Source organism: Lepidothrix coronata, unplaced genomic scaffold (genome assembly GCF_001604755.1).
Source record: "Lepidothrix coronata isolate B3197 unplaced genomic scaffold, Lepidothrix_coronata-1.0 Scaffold129, whole genome shotgun sequence".
Lineage (NCBI taxonomy): Eukaryota > Metazoa > Chordata > Aves > Passeriformes > Pipridae > Lepidothrix > Lepidothrix coronata.
This window is the reverse complement of record NW_016690309.1, coordinates 2,164,169-2,180,877: the sequence shown is the minus strand read 5'-3', so window position 1 is coordinate 2,180,877 and position 16,709 is coordinate 2,164,169. Positions and strand designations below refer to the sequence as shown.

The following is a 16,709-nucleotide window of genomic DNA, read 5'->3' as shown; positions in this document are numbered from 1 at the left end:
TGAGTTTTTGCAATTTTGACATTTAGGCTGACATTTGCTGGTACCACAGCACTCTGACTGCAGTGGAGGTGAGGACTGCCAGCAACGTATTTCACTTGAGTTTATCCTTTCACACCATTTGCATGTATGTTTTTTCCCTTTTTTTTTAGACACCATATGTGTCTAATGTGCAGGGAGCTAAACCTTTTCATAAGTGTTAAAAAAAAAAATCTTGATGTTGCTAGAGAAAGGTGAGCTGGAAAAAAGCTCTTTTTGTATGTCCCAGGAGTGCTCTGGGACATCTCACACAATACTTAATTTCACTAATGCCCTGCAAAAGGTAGAGCAGGATACCTGCCTTCAGTGAGGTCTCTTTACAGCTAAGGAAGAAAACTAGAACAGTGCCTGAACAAAACAAAACAAAACTATAAAAAAGTTCATTCCCATGAAATAATTTGTACCTCTCTTGCACTTTTCTCTTAGGTCAGGTATATCTTATTTCAGAACTGCTCCAGGCTTATAGTCTTGATTCTAAAGGCACTGGGACACTTTTATGTTGTGAAAAGTGTGGTCGTATGTGCCACTGAAGTTTTACCTGCCTTGATGTAAACTTGACTGATGCATATATTTTACAGAGGTTATTTTGCACAGGGATATATTTTATGGTCAAATTTTTACTTACATGTAAAAAAAAAAATATGTCAGGTTGATCAGGGATATTAACCAAACAAAACCTGAGTTTATCACAGGTAATTACTCCTACTGCAAAACATTGCATTTAGACAACCAGTGAAAAATTATATCACCCTGAGACTTATTTAATCAATCACAGTCAAAGGAAGGTATTATCATAACTCTGGCAAGCTAATAGCTGATGTACCAGATTAACAACTGCATCTTACAAATAACAGACAATAAAAATAACCTGTGCTCCTTCTGGTGCTCCTTTTTTAAAAAGAGAGGAAACATTTTCAGTGTCATATGAATTGATTGGGACTGACAAGATGCAATTCTAAAAGCTTTAGTCAATTTAATCCAATTTAGAGAGAAAAAAAAAACTAAAACAAATTTTAAGTAATTTCGATTAATGGAATGATGGAGGAAATCATAACTGTTCACAGATACTCTGCAGCCAGGAAATGAAGCCAAATTGGCCAGCTAAACTGCTCACTGTGAGCTTTTCACTCAGTGTTAGTGTGTTCTGAATTAAAAGAGAGGAAAGCCTTCAACATCTGAGTCATGCTCTTGTACCAAACTCATGTCAAGCATTAATTTTGAACATTTAAACATTTAACTTAATTAAACGTTTCAGTTCATATTTAACAAAACATGACATACTTTGCTTCATTAAAACTCATTCTGTAACTCCTTCCTCAGAGAAACAATTCCAGCTTAAAGACTTAATTCACTTTCAGGAGCTCATTTTGAGTGTGTGTATCCAAAACTAATTTAAAATGTATTTTTCTGCTGTAATAGGCCGCAATTAAGAAAGATGAAAGAAAGTGATCACTATGTCAACCTAGTACAGGCAATGCAAAATCTCCCTTTTATTTCAAATTAACTCTGAAACAGTTCTTGGACTGAAATTTTTCATTAGTCCCTATCTTCTTTTCTAGATTGCTGAATGATAAGGGAGCTTACAGAGCTGAGTTAGAGGCCTTTGATTCAACACTCAGGCATTTCTGATGCTCCCACTGCAGCACAGTCAAGTATTTAAGCATGTAAGTGCCACATTTCTTCGCTGCATCTGAATGCTGAAGGCTGGGGGGCTGTTTCAAGGATGTGGAGAGCACATTGCTGGGTCACCATGACAATGAGACAGCAGGAAGGAGAAATGTTTGCCATCCAGTCACATAACCCCAGTATAACACTGCTCTAGTTAAACAATATGCCAGAGGGCTAAGAAGGGCTTACTCAGTGTTGCACAGTAAATAAAATGCACTATCTCTGGGTGGAGATGGGAAGGGAACTTTCTGCCTCCTAAATACACGTCTGTGGCATCACCTGGGCTTCACAAAGACCTATTTGGGCACATGAATTAATCCTGCTGCAGATTATAACCTCATAGTGCTGCTAAACCCACCAACATTCTAGCCCAGCCTTCCCAAAATCCCACTGTCAAGTCCCTTCCCCTTGAGGGTGGATTGTCAGAGGATGCAAATGAAATGATGAAATGATGCAAAAAAAACCCCAACAAACATTCTGCTACCACAAACCATCTAAGGGACGTTGCAAAGTTAGGCAGCACTTTATGGATGTTTATGAAAAAGTCATATTTGACAGGTGGCTTTTGCTCCATGACCCTCAGAAATCCAGTTATGCTTCTCTTCTCCTGCTTAAAGACTTTACTTGCTCTGCTGTTTGACTCGAGGAGTTCAGCAAGTGCTGCCCCCTGCACAGGGCCTCTGTGTCCCTGTGTGCAGGGCTGGGAAGCTGCATCAGTCTGGGCACAGGAGTCCCCTGGGGGTACAGTTTCTTTTTCAAGTCCTGAGGCAGAAATGCAGCATATCAGACACATGGTCCTACGTTTTATAGCATGCTAGAAGCTCGTGGCCCTTCCTCTTACTCTAATTCACTTAGAGAACCCTAAGAGTCCCTGTCTCTCTCGGACATCATGTTTTGCCATCATTCCCAGCCCTTCTCTGCTTTAAGTCCTGGGAGAAGAATGCTCCCTTCATCAGCTTGTCTCACATCCTTCTGTAGTTGCCCTTTATTGTTTGATCCAGTTTATCAGATGGATTTAAACAACCTTCAGAAATCTGTGCTAAGTCTACCCTAGTCTGACTTCACTCCTCTCGAACCCCACAAGTTTTTTTTGCGAATGAACCTCCTGCTTTATCAGCTACTTCGGTTGTATTTAATAGAATTGAAGTGCTGGACTGATGAATCTTCTCACTGAGGGCAGATTCCAGCTGCATCCACGAAAAGGGTTCTCAGCAGGAAGGATGCACAGAAACCAACAAACAAGGGGGTTTGGGACCACAGAACCCCTGATATGCACAACACAGGGGATATTAAAAAGTGGGGAGGAGGCAATGAGCAACAAGCACCTGGGCTACTGTGCCTTTTAATCCCCTGGCTCCCCTTCTGGCTGAATTAGCTGAATTCTGTGGGATAACTTGGTAGGCATTTAAGGAAACAAACTACACTGTTTCATCCTGTGTAGCCCAATAATGGACAGCATCAAATGAACTGAGCATCAAGCTGGGATCACCCAGTTACAATGGCAGGAGAAATTAAATAGTGTTAATTAGAGGGAGAATATGGAACTCTTTCTGCCTGGAATGTCTCTTCTCTTAGCTGTCAAAAGCCTCCATGGCTTGGCTTATTAAAAGCCAAGTTGACAGGAAAGCTGAAGGGAATAAAGGAGCATTCTCCATTGTGTGCCAAGCCAGCTGAGGGAAGACTTGAGTTCCAGACTGACTTTTAAAGAACAGCAAAAGGTTAATGAACTTTTATCCCAACCACCATTTATACATCTGAAGGTCCCTCTAACCATACCACAGACACTTCTGCTCTTCTTATACTACACAATCAGGGAAGGGAGAAAGAATCAGAGATAAAAAAGATTTTTTCAGTCTCCAGAAACCAAAGAAACCTTCTGTGACAGGAGTTTTCCTACTGGCTGTGCAGATACCTGTTCATATTCCATGTTAAAACTATATCCACAACAAATTTTCCCCCTGTCTTATTGATACTTGGTATAAGTCAGACTGTAATCTGCATTAACAAAAGGAGCTTGATTCTTTGAGATGCAATGAACTCTCATTTCCCACTGAGCCTGTGGAAGAGGTCAACATCCAAACCCACTGAAGGTTTGTATTGCTTGGAAAATGCTTTCCTGCACCTTCCATCCTCTGATAAATTGGGAAAGGGCCAGGAGAAATACCAGAGTTTCGGTTCTTTACTCTGTATTTTAAATTCATGCCAGCTTTTCTGGTAGAACTATAGAATGAGAAATATGATATTGTAAATGAAGCATAGAACAATTAGTTACATTTAATAAGGTTTATTTGCCACCTTTTGGCAATCAAGCATGTTTGCATATACTCAAGTTTGCAAGAACTTGTCTTTTCTTTTATATCTACTTGCCTTTTTTCTATACTAAACAATTAATGTAATTCCAAACTACCAAACAAAAATCTGTGGGCATTTTGGACAGTAAATCTTTTCCCCCTTACATGTCTGTACAATGCCTAAGCCAGATTAGTTCTGATTTTTGCACAGAACCATCCAGAAATTTTCTTTATTTAGAAAAATAGCATTTTTATTTATTTCAATTTTTTTTTAATTTAACTGATTCCCTTGTAAAAAATAAGGAAGGAAAGTGTCAACAGATTTCTATAAAATGCCATTATGGCAAAAGGACACTGTTGAGGAAGTCAGCTACAAGTGAGCTGGAATTACAGATTAATAAATTACACAATGTCCACCCTGCAGTGCTCAAAAGTTCAGATGTTTCTTTGAGTCTTTGAATCCAAGCAACACCATAATGTAAAATGCCTTAGAGAGGAAGATGCCAAAACTGACTGAAAAGTCACAGACTTTCCAATGAAAACATTATTTTTGGTCAACATTATTTGCTAAATTAAACCTAAACATATCAATCATTTTGCTCAACCCACAAGTGCATTTTGCAGTTAATATATCAATTTTCCCTCCGGTTCCTCTCAGCTTTACTTACATGCTCTGTACCTCTACCTTCCTTTAACAGGCAATGGCACATCTTCCTTCCATATTTAGAAACATAACCTCTCTTAAAACGATGCTTCTATGAAAAAGCTCACTTGGACATGTTGTGACACTTGATGGACTTGGAAACTGTGCCCAGGAAAGACAGGATGTGACATGACCCCTGAAGGTGCTTTTAAGGGAAAAAACTTTACTGCTCAGTTTCAGTGCAGGATCCTTTGAGCACAAGTTTAAATGGGAATTTACTTCAGCTTCAGGAAAGCAGAATCTTAGCCCAGAAATCTCACATTAGATAAACTTGATTAATTACAAATAAATTAAATTAAAAACATATATTTTACCTTTTTATGAGGAAGAATATTTTCTAAAATGTCAATAAAGGTTAAAAAGAAATGGCCTGGTTGGTTAATTAAACCATGTAAGTTATTTTCCAGTTGCTGCTTATTTTAGGAAAGTAAAAAAGAATCTGCAGTATCATAATTCTGTTTCTTGTATTTTCTACTGATAAAAACAGGGGAAAAGTAAAAAGTGAAAGAGCTTGGAGCTAAAGTATTTGGTTTGAGGATCAGTTGAATATTTCATTTTGTCTATAGGACTAACTATAGACTTGATTATTATATAAATATTGTTCCATGGTAGTTCTCTGGCCAAGTGTCTAAATTTAGAATTAATCTTTTTTTTCATGACACAGTTTCAATAATAAACATTATGATCAAGCCTAGGTGTATGTTACATTATTAAAATGCCTCCTTTTTAAGCACTTGGTGGAATCACTGTTACTGTTCTGCTGGTAAAAATGAAGATTTATTTTTACGTGGCTTGAACTCAGATGACTGAGTTTTGATGTGAGCTCACCCTTAACTATTAACATTGTGTGCAATGGCAGCTTAAATGTTTTATTTTCAAATAAACAGGCAAATGGACTGTTATTTCTATAAATACTAACAGGATCATGCCCAAGCACTGGGATTTTTCAGCCTGGAGCAAGAGGAAACCACACATTTTCTGTTTATTTTTGTGGGGTTTACTATTTTAAGTAACATCAAGCCCTGGACTGATGATATTCTGACATTTCTGGGTATTTTGAAGGAAAAAAGAGTCATAATAATTTCTTAGCAAGTTGGGTCAGCTTATGCTAAGTCACTGAGTGATAAAAAGGGTTCTCTGTGACAAGAATATATGCAATGTCCTCCTGGATGTCCATCACTGAGTCCTTGGCAAGGAAGCTCAAAAGGAAGATGGGACAATGGTTGATGGATGGCCTGGTCCTTACTAACATGTACCCAAATCTACACACATGCCATTAAGTGTGATTTTGGGGGGATATTTGAGAACTGTCCCTGTCTCCTTAACTGGGAACAGACGCTGACAGTGATCTCAGATGCTCTTTTCTGTCCCCTCTTGCCCTGACCTCGGTATTAACACACCCACAAAGGACAAAAAACACCGAGGTTCTTGTGCTGCCTTTGGAACAGTAAAACCTGAGCACCAGCCACGTGGTTCAGACCTGGGCATTTGGAAATGTTATTTTGGTTTTCCTTTGTTGTTAGCTATTGTTTGAAGGTGCACAAACGGACAAGTGCCTGGGTTTTTTCCTGAGCAATACCTGTCTTCCCTTGGTAACAACCAGCTGATTATCTGCAGGTAACAAAGTATTGGTTGAGAATCTTAACTTGCTTTTCCAATAGACAAATTCAGACATTTCTAGATGACTGCAGTTTTACAAGAATATCCTTTGAAACTAAAGGCTTTTTGCAGCCCAGAGTTGTTCCTCTGAACCTCTGCTCGGCTCAAAACAGCTTGACCTCTGCATCTCATTTCTTTGCAGTAATAAAACCTTCTGATACACAGAAAGAAAAATGACTGAAATCACAGAATATTTTGAGCTGGGAGGGACACACAGAAAAATAAGGGGTGAGAAAACGAATGAACTCAACTGCAATCCCTACACCAGCACTGCCTCAACTTGAAAGTATTGATTAAATAACTTGATATTTACATCTTCTACTGGAAGCACTGAAGGCAAATGATGCATTGCAAAGCAAACAGAGGCTGACCTTTGCACGTTTTCCCATCAGGCTGCAGGGTAAATCCAACTGGGCAACTGCACCGAACCCCTGTCGCCGTGTCCTTGCACGTCCGATCGCAGCCTCCGTTATTGACAGCACATGTTTCTGCAGGACGAGAGAGAAAGGGAGAGAGGGAGAGGGAGAGAGGGAGTGTAATGAGATGTTCTGGGGGAGGGGAGAGGCACTGGCTCTTTGGGATATCACTGCATCCCAACATATTTGGGATATTACAGCGTCACAACACACTGGAAGCGATGTAAGTTTAAGCGAGGCAACCGCAGCGAGCCCGCGAGGTCGTCAGGGCCCACGTACTGCTCTGGGCTGGGAAACCATTCCCACAGGTCATGATTTCTTTCTCCTCCCAGGAGAGATTTGCCTTATTATATTTACTTTTCCACCGCCTTAGACAACGGGATGGGTTATTACGCATGGAATAAGTTTAAAAAGAGGGAAAAAAAAAAAGTGACTGCCTCTAAAAGCAGAACCAAACCTTCTGCCTGTTTTGTATCAGTCAATGTCTAGCTGAGGCATTTCGGGCTTCACTTTTAAATGATGTTGTAGGCATAATGAACTCTAAAAACAGTGGAAAGCAAAGCAGCGTGCTAGGCTTGGAACTGAGAATTTGAAAATCCTTAGTTAAGAAGGAGTTAATGGAAAATGAACTACATATATCACTTTGACAAGAATCTACATGCCCAATCTGTTCTTACTGAACTACAAGCAAAAGGCATCTGGGTTTTGTCCACTTAAAGCTTTTTGCAAATTGAAAGGAGTTTGGAGTGGGTGGGAGGGCATAATTGAGGTCACTGAACCCATTCCAGGCTGTGTCATTGAAATTTCCCAGTGCTTGTAGTATGTAGAAGGGTGGCTGGGCAAACACAGGCAAGAGAAAGTTGCAATACTTCTGAGCTTTTACTACAGTGGGCAGTGACTGTGAGGTACCACTACATTAAAAAAAAAAAATAAATCTTCAACTTCGTTAGAAAAAAAGCAAAACCCCTCCCTCATTGCCGTTATTTCCACTCACGTATGCACATGCACACGCATTACACATGCACAAGCTCACACATCACACTCACAAACACATCCATAAAATAGATAAAAGGCAAGTGAAATGATTAACTTTGCTTTGATCCACAGAATAGAGTGGATGTAAGGATGCCAATTTAGCACGTCAGTTTGAACTGGGCATTTATCTGAAAAGTATTTACTTCAGAGAGCAAGTCCTTTTAATAGTATCTTTTTCAGTTGCTCTGGCTTTGATTAAATTAAAATACCCCACTGCCCCCCAAGATTTCCATTATTCTACTCAGCTCACCTCCTTCCCTAAAGAGGCTTTGTCATTACTTACTCAGATTTACAGACTCCTATTGCTGAATATTCACAGCCTGTGTCACAATTGTACCCTGTGGACAGGGTCTGACAATAAGCTATAGGATATGCTAATTGGGAATTGCCTTAGAACAGTACATTGATCAAAAATTATTTACACAGAACAGAACAGGCTTTATCTTTTAATTGACTAGTACTAAAAGATTTTTTTATTTTAAAGCAGCCTCCGCTTTGTCCTCAAGGTGAACTTAGACTGGCCCTTTGGAGGGACTTCACTGCTTTAAAACAGGAAAAAAAAAAGTGTAACTGGTTTCTTTTTGAGTTTTTTAGTTGTTTGGTTTTTTTTTTTTTTTTTTTTGCACTGGCACAGGCCTCTCTCTACATCAGTTGTGGAATGAGCTCCTGGCACTCACAAAAGAAACTGAAAGCAAGGGGTTGCATTATCAGCATGGGACAAAACTCTGAGTCCAGACACCCTCACACATGCTCCTCTGGATAGGTTTTAGATTTTTATGCAATGTTTGCTATATAATAATATTTATTAGAAAGGGCAACTAGTACTCAAATAGATTTGCATATAACTGCCAGGAGGCACAGCTAACAAATGTTTTTCTTGTAATGGAGCTGAGGCTGCAATTCCTTGTTTTCAGGCAGAGTTCTTTTCACCTTAGGCACAACCTGCAGGACCTGAACCAAACTGTTAAAGCAATATAGTTCTGAATTTCATTTACTCCTCTGGGAAGGACTATTTTATAGACTTAAGAGGTTAAAACTACTGCTTGAAGAATTCTTCTGCTGGCATTTCCACTTGTTTGTGTGTGTGCACGTGTAGGCCAACATATCAAATAATTTTATCTTTCAGAGAAGGAAAAACCTTTCAGGTAATTTCAAATTTTTTACAGTTTAAGGGTGGGATGATTTGCCAGGAGTAAAGAGTAAAGGTTAAAAGCCAGGAAAAGGCACTGGAGATTAGGTTTGGCATGGCACTGCAAAGAGCAGTAAATCTTATGTTAACAGATTAACTCTGGCATATGAAGACCCCCTTATTGTAGTTCATCAGCACAAGATGAACATAAGCAGTAATATTTCTGCTTTCTGGATGACATCCAGTGAAAATGAATAGACACAACAATTTTTCTTTTTTCCCATGGCATGGATGACTGGATCTATAGGGTAAGGGTCATTCAGTGAACAAGAGTTATTTCTACATATAAATAGAAGGAATCAAGCCAGCTTTTCTTATTTTCACACAGATTTAGTAAAACAAACCGAAAGGGATAAATGCCCTTCAACTTTCCTAGTGACTCTGACTTTCATACATGACAAACTCTTTAACAGAGTGAAGACCCAAGTGAGCAGGAGGACATGTGACAGTACCTCTAACATTTTGGATTATTGGAGAGATGTATTGATGACATTCCTTAAACTCAAGGTCGCGAGAAAACATTGGGAAAAGAAAGCAAACATGAATAGCAGAATGTGGGAAAGAGGTCCTGGGAGCCACATCAAAGAGAAGAGCTGAGGCCTATACACAACACAAACCCAAGTGCATGACCACCTGTGCTTCTGGTGTAAGGACTTCAACTCCTTCTTCACCTCAAACTTTATATTTGAAAAGCAAATACAACTTTTAGGCCTCAAACAAGAGCAGAAGCAAAAATTACTTCTTATTTTCATTTTATCACACTGGGGAAGGGAAAAAAATAGATGTTAAAAATTGGATCAGGCCTTCACGGTGATATTGATCCTACAGACCATTTTCTCTGTTTTTTTTTTTCCTCTGGGAAAGACAACCTCAGCATTTTAGCATTTTCTGTTTGTTTGTTCCAAACTTTTTCACACATTTCTGGGTTGTTTGTTTTTTTTTTTTTTATTCTGATGAGGGAGCAGAAAAAGAACTGGAAGACACAAGTAAAGCAGTGTCATGGAACTGACATTTAGATTCCCTCTGAATTATGATAAAGCTCATAATTCAAAACAATTAGACTTTGCTGTTAATTTAAAGTGATGTTTGTAGCCCCATCTACATCCTTATTGAATTCCTACCAGAATATTCAGACAGAAAAAGGGATCTAAAGAACAGGACATCTATTTACATAAGGCAGTCTGGGAGAAATTACATTGTGTTTTTCCAGTGTAAACTCTTAATTCGGGAACAATCTGCTCAGTGGATCCATAGACAAGAAATAACTAAAATCATTACCAATATGTTTTACCTAAGGTTTACTCCATTAGGATATTTACTGCTCTAACCATGATATGTACATATATATAAGAAAAAAACAGTAACTATGGGATACTGCAATATGGGATATGGCTTGAGAACATTTCTGAAAGCCTGATTTTCAGCTTCTTTTATTAAACAAGTAAACATGACCATTTAAAATACAAGCTTCTAATTCAATCTGAGTTGTTGTTGCTGTTTTTTTTTTTTTTTGAAGTAGCCAATTATTTAATAAAGCCAATTTTTGTGACTTCAATTTATCTCATGAACAAAAGAACATGATGTGATTTTAAGGGTATTGGTCAAAATCAAGCAAATCTGTCCTACTCATTTTTGGCAGCCTGGTTCAACCTGAACTAAGATCCAAACCAGTTTTACAGGAACTGAGATATGGTGCAAAGCAGAACAAAATTACACAGGTCTGTGAGACCAGACAAGGTAAACCTGATCTTTTCTGTTACCCAGCACGGCAAATTGAAGTCAATAGGATCCAGAAAACCCTATTTGCTTTCTAATTCTTGATCATAACACAGTGACTGGAAAGAGCAGATAACAACAAGAGAGCAGATGCCATCTCTGAATTAAGAGTGGAAGGTTGGACTGAGTTCCTGTCCCAAGGCAGAGGAAAAGGATTTTTTGCAGCAACAGGTAGGCTGCAAATAAAAGAGATGGCAGCCCCCCAAAACAAAGAATATTCTCTAAGTTTGCCAGATTTCTGACATGGTGAGCAGAAAGTACAGCCAAAAGGAAGACGTGGAAGTGGAAAAATGCTATTTCCCCCAGGATTGTCCAAGTGCTAACACTGACCATGGGGCAAGTTAGAGCAAACCAGCAATTCAAAAGGCCTTTATTTGGAATTCATTTGCAGTAGCCTAAAGCTCAGTGATCTGTGCCATCCTAGAGCAGCTTGTTTCGAGTCAACTTTTCTGCTAGCCAAAGAGGAATTCCTGATGGAGGAGCCTGAATTCAGAGGAGCTATCAGGTCCTGTCGAGTAGGTCACAGTCCAAGCACAGTTATGAGTGACAGTACTCAGAGTGTAACCGTATCTCCTCCTGCACCTGGTCTGAATTTTGCACATGAACACAGTGTATTATGCTCAGATAACTGTCTGAAATTCAGGGGTCAGACACACGAAGGAGTCAATCCTGATGTAACCGAAGGCTAAATGTTGCAAGAGGAATATCAGCTTTAGTGCACTCACTGCTTTAGCCAGTGAAAGCGTGAGGTGTATGGATTACCTCAGACCAGTTTTTCCTAAAGAGGTGCCTCTGAGGTAATATTGCCTGGAAACTGGAGTGGCAAGAAGGGTTTCTCAGCAGCTGTGCTGTAACTAAAGCTGTTGTAAACTGCTGCTGTGCCCCTACCAAGGGATAACCTGTTTACCTATGGTAAGCAGATAAAAAGGTGTTTATTTCTGTGCATCTAATTCACAGGGAAACACAAACTTTGAACAAGTGAGGAAAGATTAAGGATATCTGTTAAAGAAAGCCAAATATATGGCTTTGGGACTTTTGAGAAGATCTGATCTGAAACCATGAATTGCCATTGTCTGTAATCATCCTTTGCATCACTGCAGCATTTTAGGGCCCTCATAAGGACCTACACCAGGATTCCACTGGGTTTTCACAGTACCCTCCACCTCTTAACTTTTATGTTATACAGAGAATCATACAGAAACAATTTGAACCACTAGTGGCATCACTGCTGTGTGCAGGTGAACTGCAGGACTGGATAAAAGTCCTAACTGAATAAAGACCCACACTCTGGAACCCCCTCAAATTCTGACCAAAAATACACAAATTCTGAAAGCCTGAGACTTGGAAGAGATTAAAACTCCACTCAGGCAATTAAAAAAAATAGTAGTCTGTGGATTATAAATTGAGCTTGCCTTGAAGTAAGAGGGAATATTCAGTATGAGTAAGAAAGCCATGAGACAGGGAACACACAGTAAGGCTGCTGCTGCCATCCATAAAGGGAATTTTACTGCAAGTGGCAGTACATGCTCTGTGTGCCACGGGATCAGGGAACAAGCAGGGACCCAAAGGACAAACAAGCACAGGAACAAAACTAAACACACCACTAAAATATTTCAATTTTCAGTTAAGGGAGAACGATGCTATTCTCATGCAAATTCTGCTCTGTGATGCTGAAAGGGGAGAGAAAGAGCATTCACAGGAGTATAATGAATGAAACAAATAGCTGTGAACAGATGAAGGAGGAACTGAAAGAGCTTCATATTCAGGGAATGAAAAAGGTGAGACAGAAAGGGTAACTTGCAGGATGTGGAATTCTTCCCTTCGTTATGCTTGTCTCCTCACTTCCTTGCAATTTCATGATTGGTAGAATTTTATTTGCATGAAAATAGGATGAGAATTCTGCACTGCCACATAGGGAATGTGTGAAGATCGATTCCTCTTCAGGGAATGTGACATACTTAGGGAACATCACTTGATAGATTGGATCAGGTGTTTTATAAGCACCCTGTGAGTCCAGTCTGGTCCCTCAAAATTAGCACTAGGAGCTGTGGTGTCTATTCTACCCAGAGAAGCTGTATTTAAGCAAAACTGAAATGCTCTGAATATTGCCAAGGAGCATTATCTCCTGACCTTGGACAAATCCTTTCATTTAAAATGGAGAAGCAAAACAATGGAAGGTATTGCCAGGAATTCTGGATAAGGTCAGAGTCTTTATCATCAGCAAAGAAATGAAGAAAAGGGATTTTTACAGGAAATAGCACACCATTCACAAACCCAGTGAATAAAAGTGACGATAACTCAAGATGAAAGGACCTGCCCTTGGGAGAGAGAGAATGCATGAATGACCTCGGGGATTCCTTCCCCCTGTTTGCTATGATTTCATACAGCAAAGTAGAACTGACAGAAGGAGTTAAAGCAAGGTCTTGGTTTCACAGTCAGTAACTGAGTCAGGGAGCCTCCCAGCAATATGCCTGTTAGTTATACGCTTTAAATTCTTTATTGATTAAAGCACAAAGAGGTTTGGGATGCACACAGAGCCACACGCTCGGTCTGCTGTCAGTGAGCAGTTCTAAGTCAGGGAAAAGCCATTCAGAAAAATAAAGACGTATTTTAAGTAACTGGAAAGAGTCCTGGGAGGCAGCACAACAAAGCCAGGTACTAAAATACAGACTGAAAAGGTGCTCTTGGCTTAAACTGACCCTTGGCAAGCTGTAACTGTGATAGAAGTTAACTGCTTTGAAAGACCACTTGAAAACAAACACCAGCTTGTCCACCTCCCTCCTCTTTGAGACAGAAAACTGGGAGTAGCATCACCTGGAAACTCTTCAAAATTCCACTTTGAAAGAAACCAAAAATGAAGCTTGCAGAGTCTGTTTCTAACTCACACTGGAATCAAACAACGTAAGACTTGTGGAAATCCTCCAGTGGCAAACCAGAGCTCGTAACACCCTGCACTCCAATGCTTGGTAGTCGGGGCGTTAAATGCCATGTTAGAAAACCACATTTTCTATGCTTTTATGTTTATTGAAACTGAAGAATGCCAAGCCCTTATCAGGCTATTGGTTGTCAATACTGGCCCTAAGGGTGGAACACCTTCATAAGGCAATAACGAGTTAGTCTGACTTTACAGACCAACATTTCCCTTGAACAGGGGTGGCAAAGCACAGAGAAAGGGCCTTCAAGTATCATTTCCTCACCTTTCAAATGAGTGTCCTAACGAGACTCCTGTGCACATCCTGTCTCCCTATTTCTGAAGATCATTGCAAAGAAAAGCACTGTGAAAACCTGAGTCTTCCCACAAAACTTACTTTCACAAAAAAAGGGCTTTTGACAGAAAACTCTCTCATCAGGTGAAAGGATTCTTTTTTAGGTTAAGAATGCATGGCTTCAGTAAGTTCTGCTGTTCTACAGTTCCTTTTCCTGAGCTGAAAAGAAGCGAAATATGGTTCTACCATACAGGCCTGAAATGCAGAAAATGGTGGATTTCCATATGAACTACACAATCACCGTGTGGTTTATACAGTATTTCAAGAGAGAGGTTTGATTTTGGAGAAGTTATTCACACTGAATCACCAGAGGAGAGATCCTTGGATGCCTGAAAGGATATACAAGGAAGGTTTCCATATTGATATGCCATCATTTTAAACATGGCAGGAGAAAATAAATTTAATTATGAGACTCTTGTAATTCTAGTTAACTTTGTGGATTCTATTTTCCTGTAATGGAGTAAGAGCTGTATGTCTCCGCTGAAGAGAAAACAGTGATTCAATGAAATTAAGTCCTGAAATTCCTAACAAACAAAACACAAGGCAGGAAGCAATAGCTTAGGTCAGACAGACACAAGGGACTAGAAAATTCACAAGTTACTCTATGATTCCAAAATCCAGAAGCCATAACACCCCCTTGCTGCTCTGTCAAGCTTATGGTCTTCAGTAAAAAGATTAACCCCCCCCTCAAGTGTCACATGGAGAGGTGGAAGGGAAAAGAAGCCTGCACACCAGAGAAATTAGAAGTTTTTTATCGGCTGTTCATGTGCGTGTTCATACAGGGCATAGATCCTTGCAAGTTAAGACCTGAGATTTTTTTTAGCCTTAAGACCACACAGTCCCACACCATCAGTTCTTCTGAGGTCTGGAATCCCAGGAATTTCCAGATGGACTAAGAGAAAGAAGGGGAGAAGGGTGGCTGATGGTGTGGATGTGCACAGGGACAAGACATCTCCAATAAGTGACCTTGCTTTCTACTCCCACCATGATCAGTATGAAGTTCACACACTGGGTGTGTGCCCTCTGCAATCCCTACCTTATGCAAGATACCTGGAGGAGGATCTTAATTCATTGGAAACAGGGAATGTGGAGGAATGCTCTGGTTAGAGCTGCATGAAGTCTGGGAGCCTCTGTGAGGGGCAAGTGCAGAAGGAAGGATGGTGCTTCAGATGGCCCTGCTGTCCTCAGCTCCTGGGGAGTGTGCTCAGCTCACATCAGATGGTTCCACCTCTGCTCACTAACAGTCAGTTGACACAACCTGTCACCTGCAGAGGTAATTTGGTGTGGAAAAGAGCCATAACCAGGTACCTTTCTGAGGCAATCAGGTGCTCCAGACAAAAGCATGCTTGGTGTCCAGGATGAATAGGGTGGCCTAATCCTTAGATAACTGTGGTGTAATAATCAGATGTCTGGTGTAATAATCTGATAATGTCTGATTATTAAGCTCAGGTGATTCAAGATACATGAAGCTGAGTGCCATTTTTGGTTCAAATGGGTAAACCTAAGCTCTAAAGTTGTAAAGCTCTCTGCCTCCTTGATGTAACAGATGCTGAAATGTTTACCTTTGCTGCAAATGCTGCAGGGCACAATGACAAGCTCAAATTGCGGGTTTTTTCTTAATATGATATGAGCAGCTCATTAAAATCCTTTGTAGGTACTAGGCTAAAAATCTGAAATCAAACCAGCTTTGGCCAGGACAGGATGAACACAGTTACCTTGGCTGATGTTTCCAGGTACCTCCAGGAGGCACGAGACCAGATGAAAGAGCTGATCAAGTGACATTAAATAATCTGTAGGGATCTTGGGAGACAGCTTCAAGGGAAGAGAACTGCATCACTGTTTCTGATGCAGGTTGCAAATAACCTCATTGATGACCCCAGAAGTCAGTGTCCACTGGAAAAATCTTAAGCTGCTCTGGCACAAAATGAGCCGAACATGTTTCATGGAGTGAATTTCTGGGTAGAGTTTGGCCTTCTGAAGACATGGGAAGCAATGGCATGACTGTTATTTTCACCATCACGCTTCCCCTAAACATGCCAGGGAAATTACTGTACTCCCTTAACTTCAAGATGGGCTCAGTGTCCTGTTGCTCTTTGCTACACCCAAAAGAACTTTGTAAAACTCTCTTCGTGCGACAAGAAGGAACCGACCTTACAACCAGAGCAAGAACATTCTATTGCCAACATGAGTTCTTGTAACAGTGATCTCTGGAAAGAATGGAAAAGGTGAATTGAAGGTGAGGAAGATGAACAAAGCCCTGGCAGTTGTTTTGAAGTCACCTGAGGTCAAGCCCAAATGAACCTGATCATCTGACTATTAAAGAGAACAAGAAGGAAAATGAAACACAGTGAGACATGGGTCTTCAAAAGGAGCTGATCAGAGGGTAAGACCATGGACAGAACATCGTGGTTGTGTTGCTACAACACCTCACGCAGTCTGGCAAGGCCTGTGGTGATGGCACTGTAACAAGTCACTGCATTTTTAAAGGCAATATAAAAACATAGGTCATAAAATTATTTGGTTCTAAGAGTTGATGTAAAGAGTAGCCAAAGAGCAAAGCATTATCTCCTTAACACCAGACAGTTTTACAGCTCTGCTTCCTCAGAGAGGAAGTTTTGAGCTGCCTGTCACACCTTTGTAAGCAGCTGATTTAATTGCAATGAGGCAGCC

General features: G+C 40.2%; 1 protein-coding gene across 3 annotated transcripts in view; it reads right to left on the bottom strand.

Moving 5' to 3' along the window:
* Nucleotides 1–16,709, bottom strand: part of SCUBE1 (signal peptide, CUB domain and EGF like domain containing 1) — a 173,853-nt gene that overhangs the window by 56,040 nt on the left and 101,104 nt on the right. For all 3 annotated transcript variants that reach the window (XM_017826686.1, XM_017826687.1, XM_017826688.1), the window contains one exon: nucleotides 6,729–6,845. In XM_017826686.1, coding sequence (XP_017682175.1) covers nucleotides 6,729–6,845 — 117 coding nt within the window. The remainder of the gene's footprint in view (nucleotides 1–6,728; nucleotides 6,846–16,709) is intronic.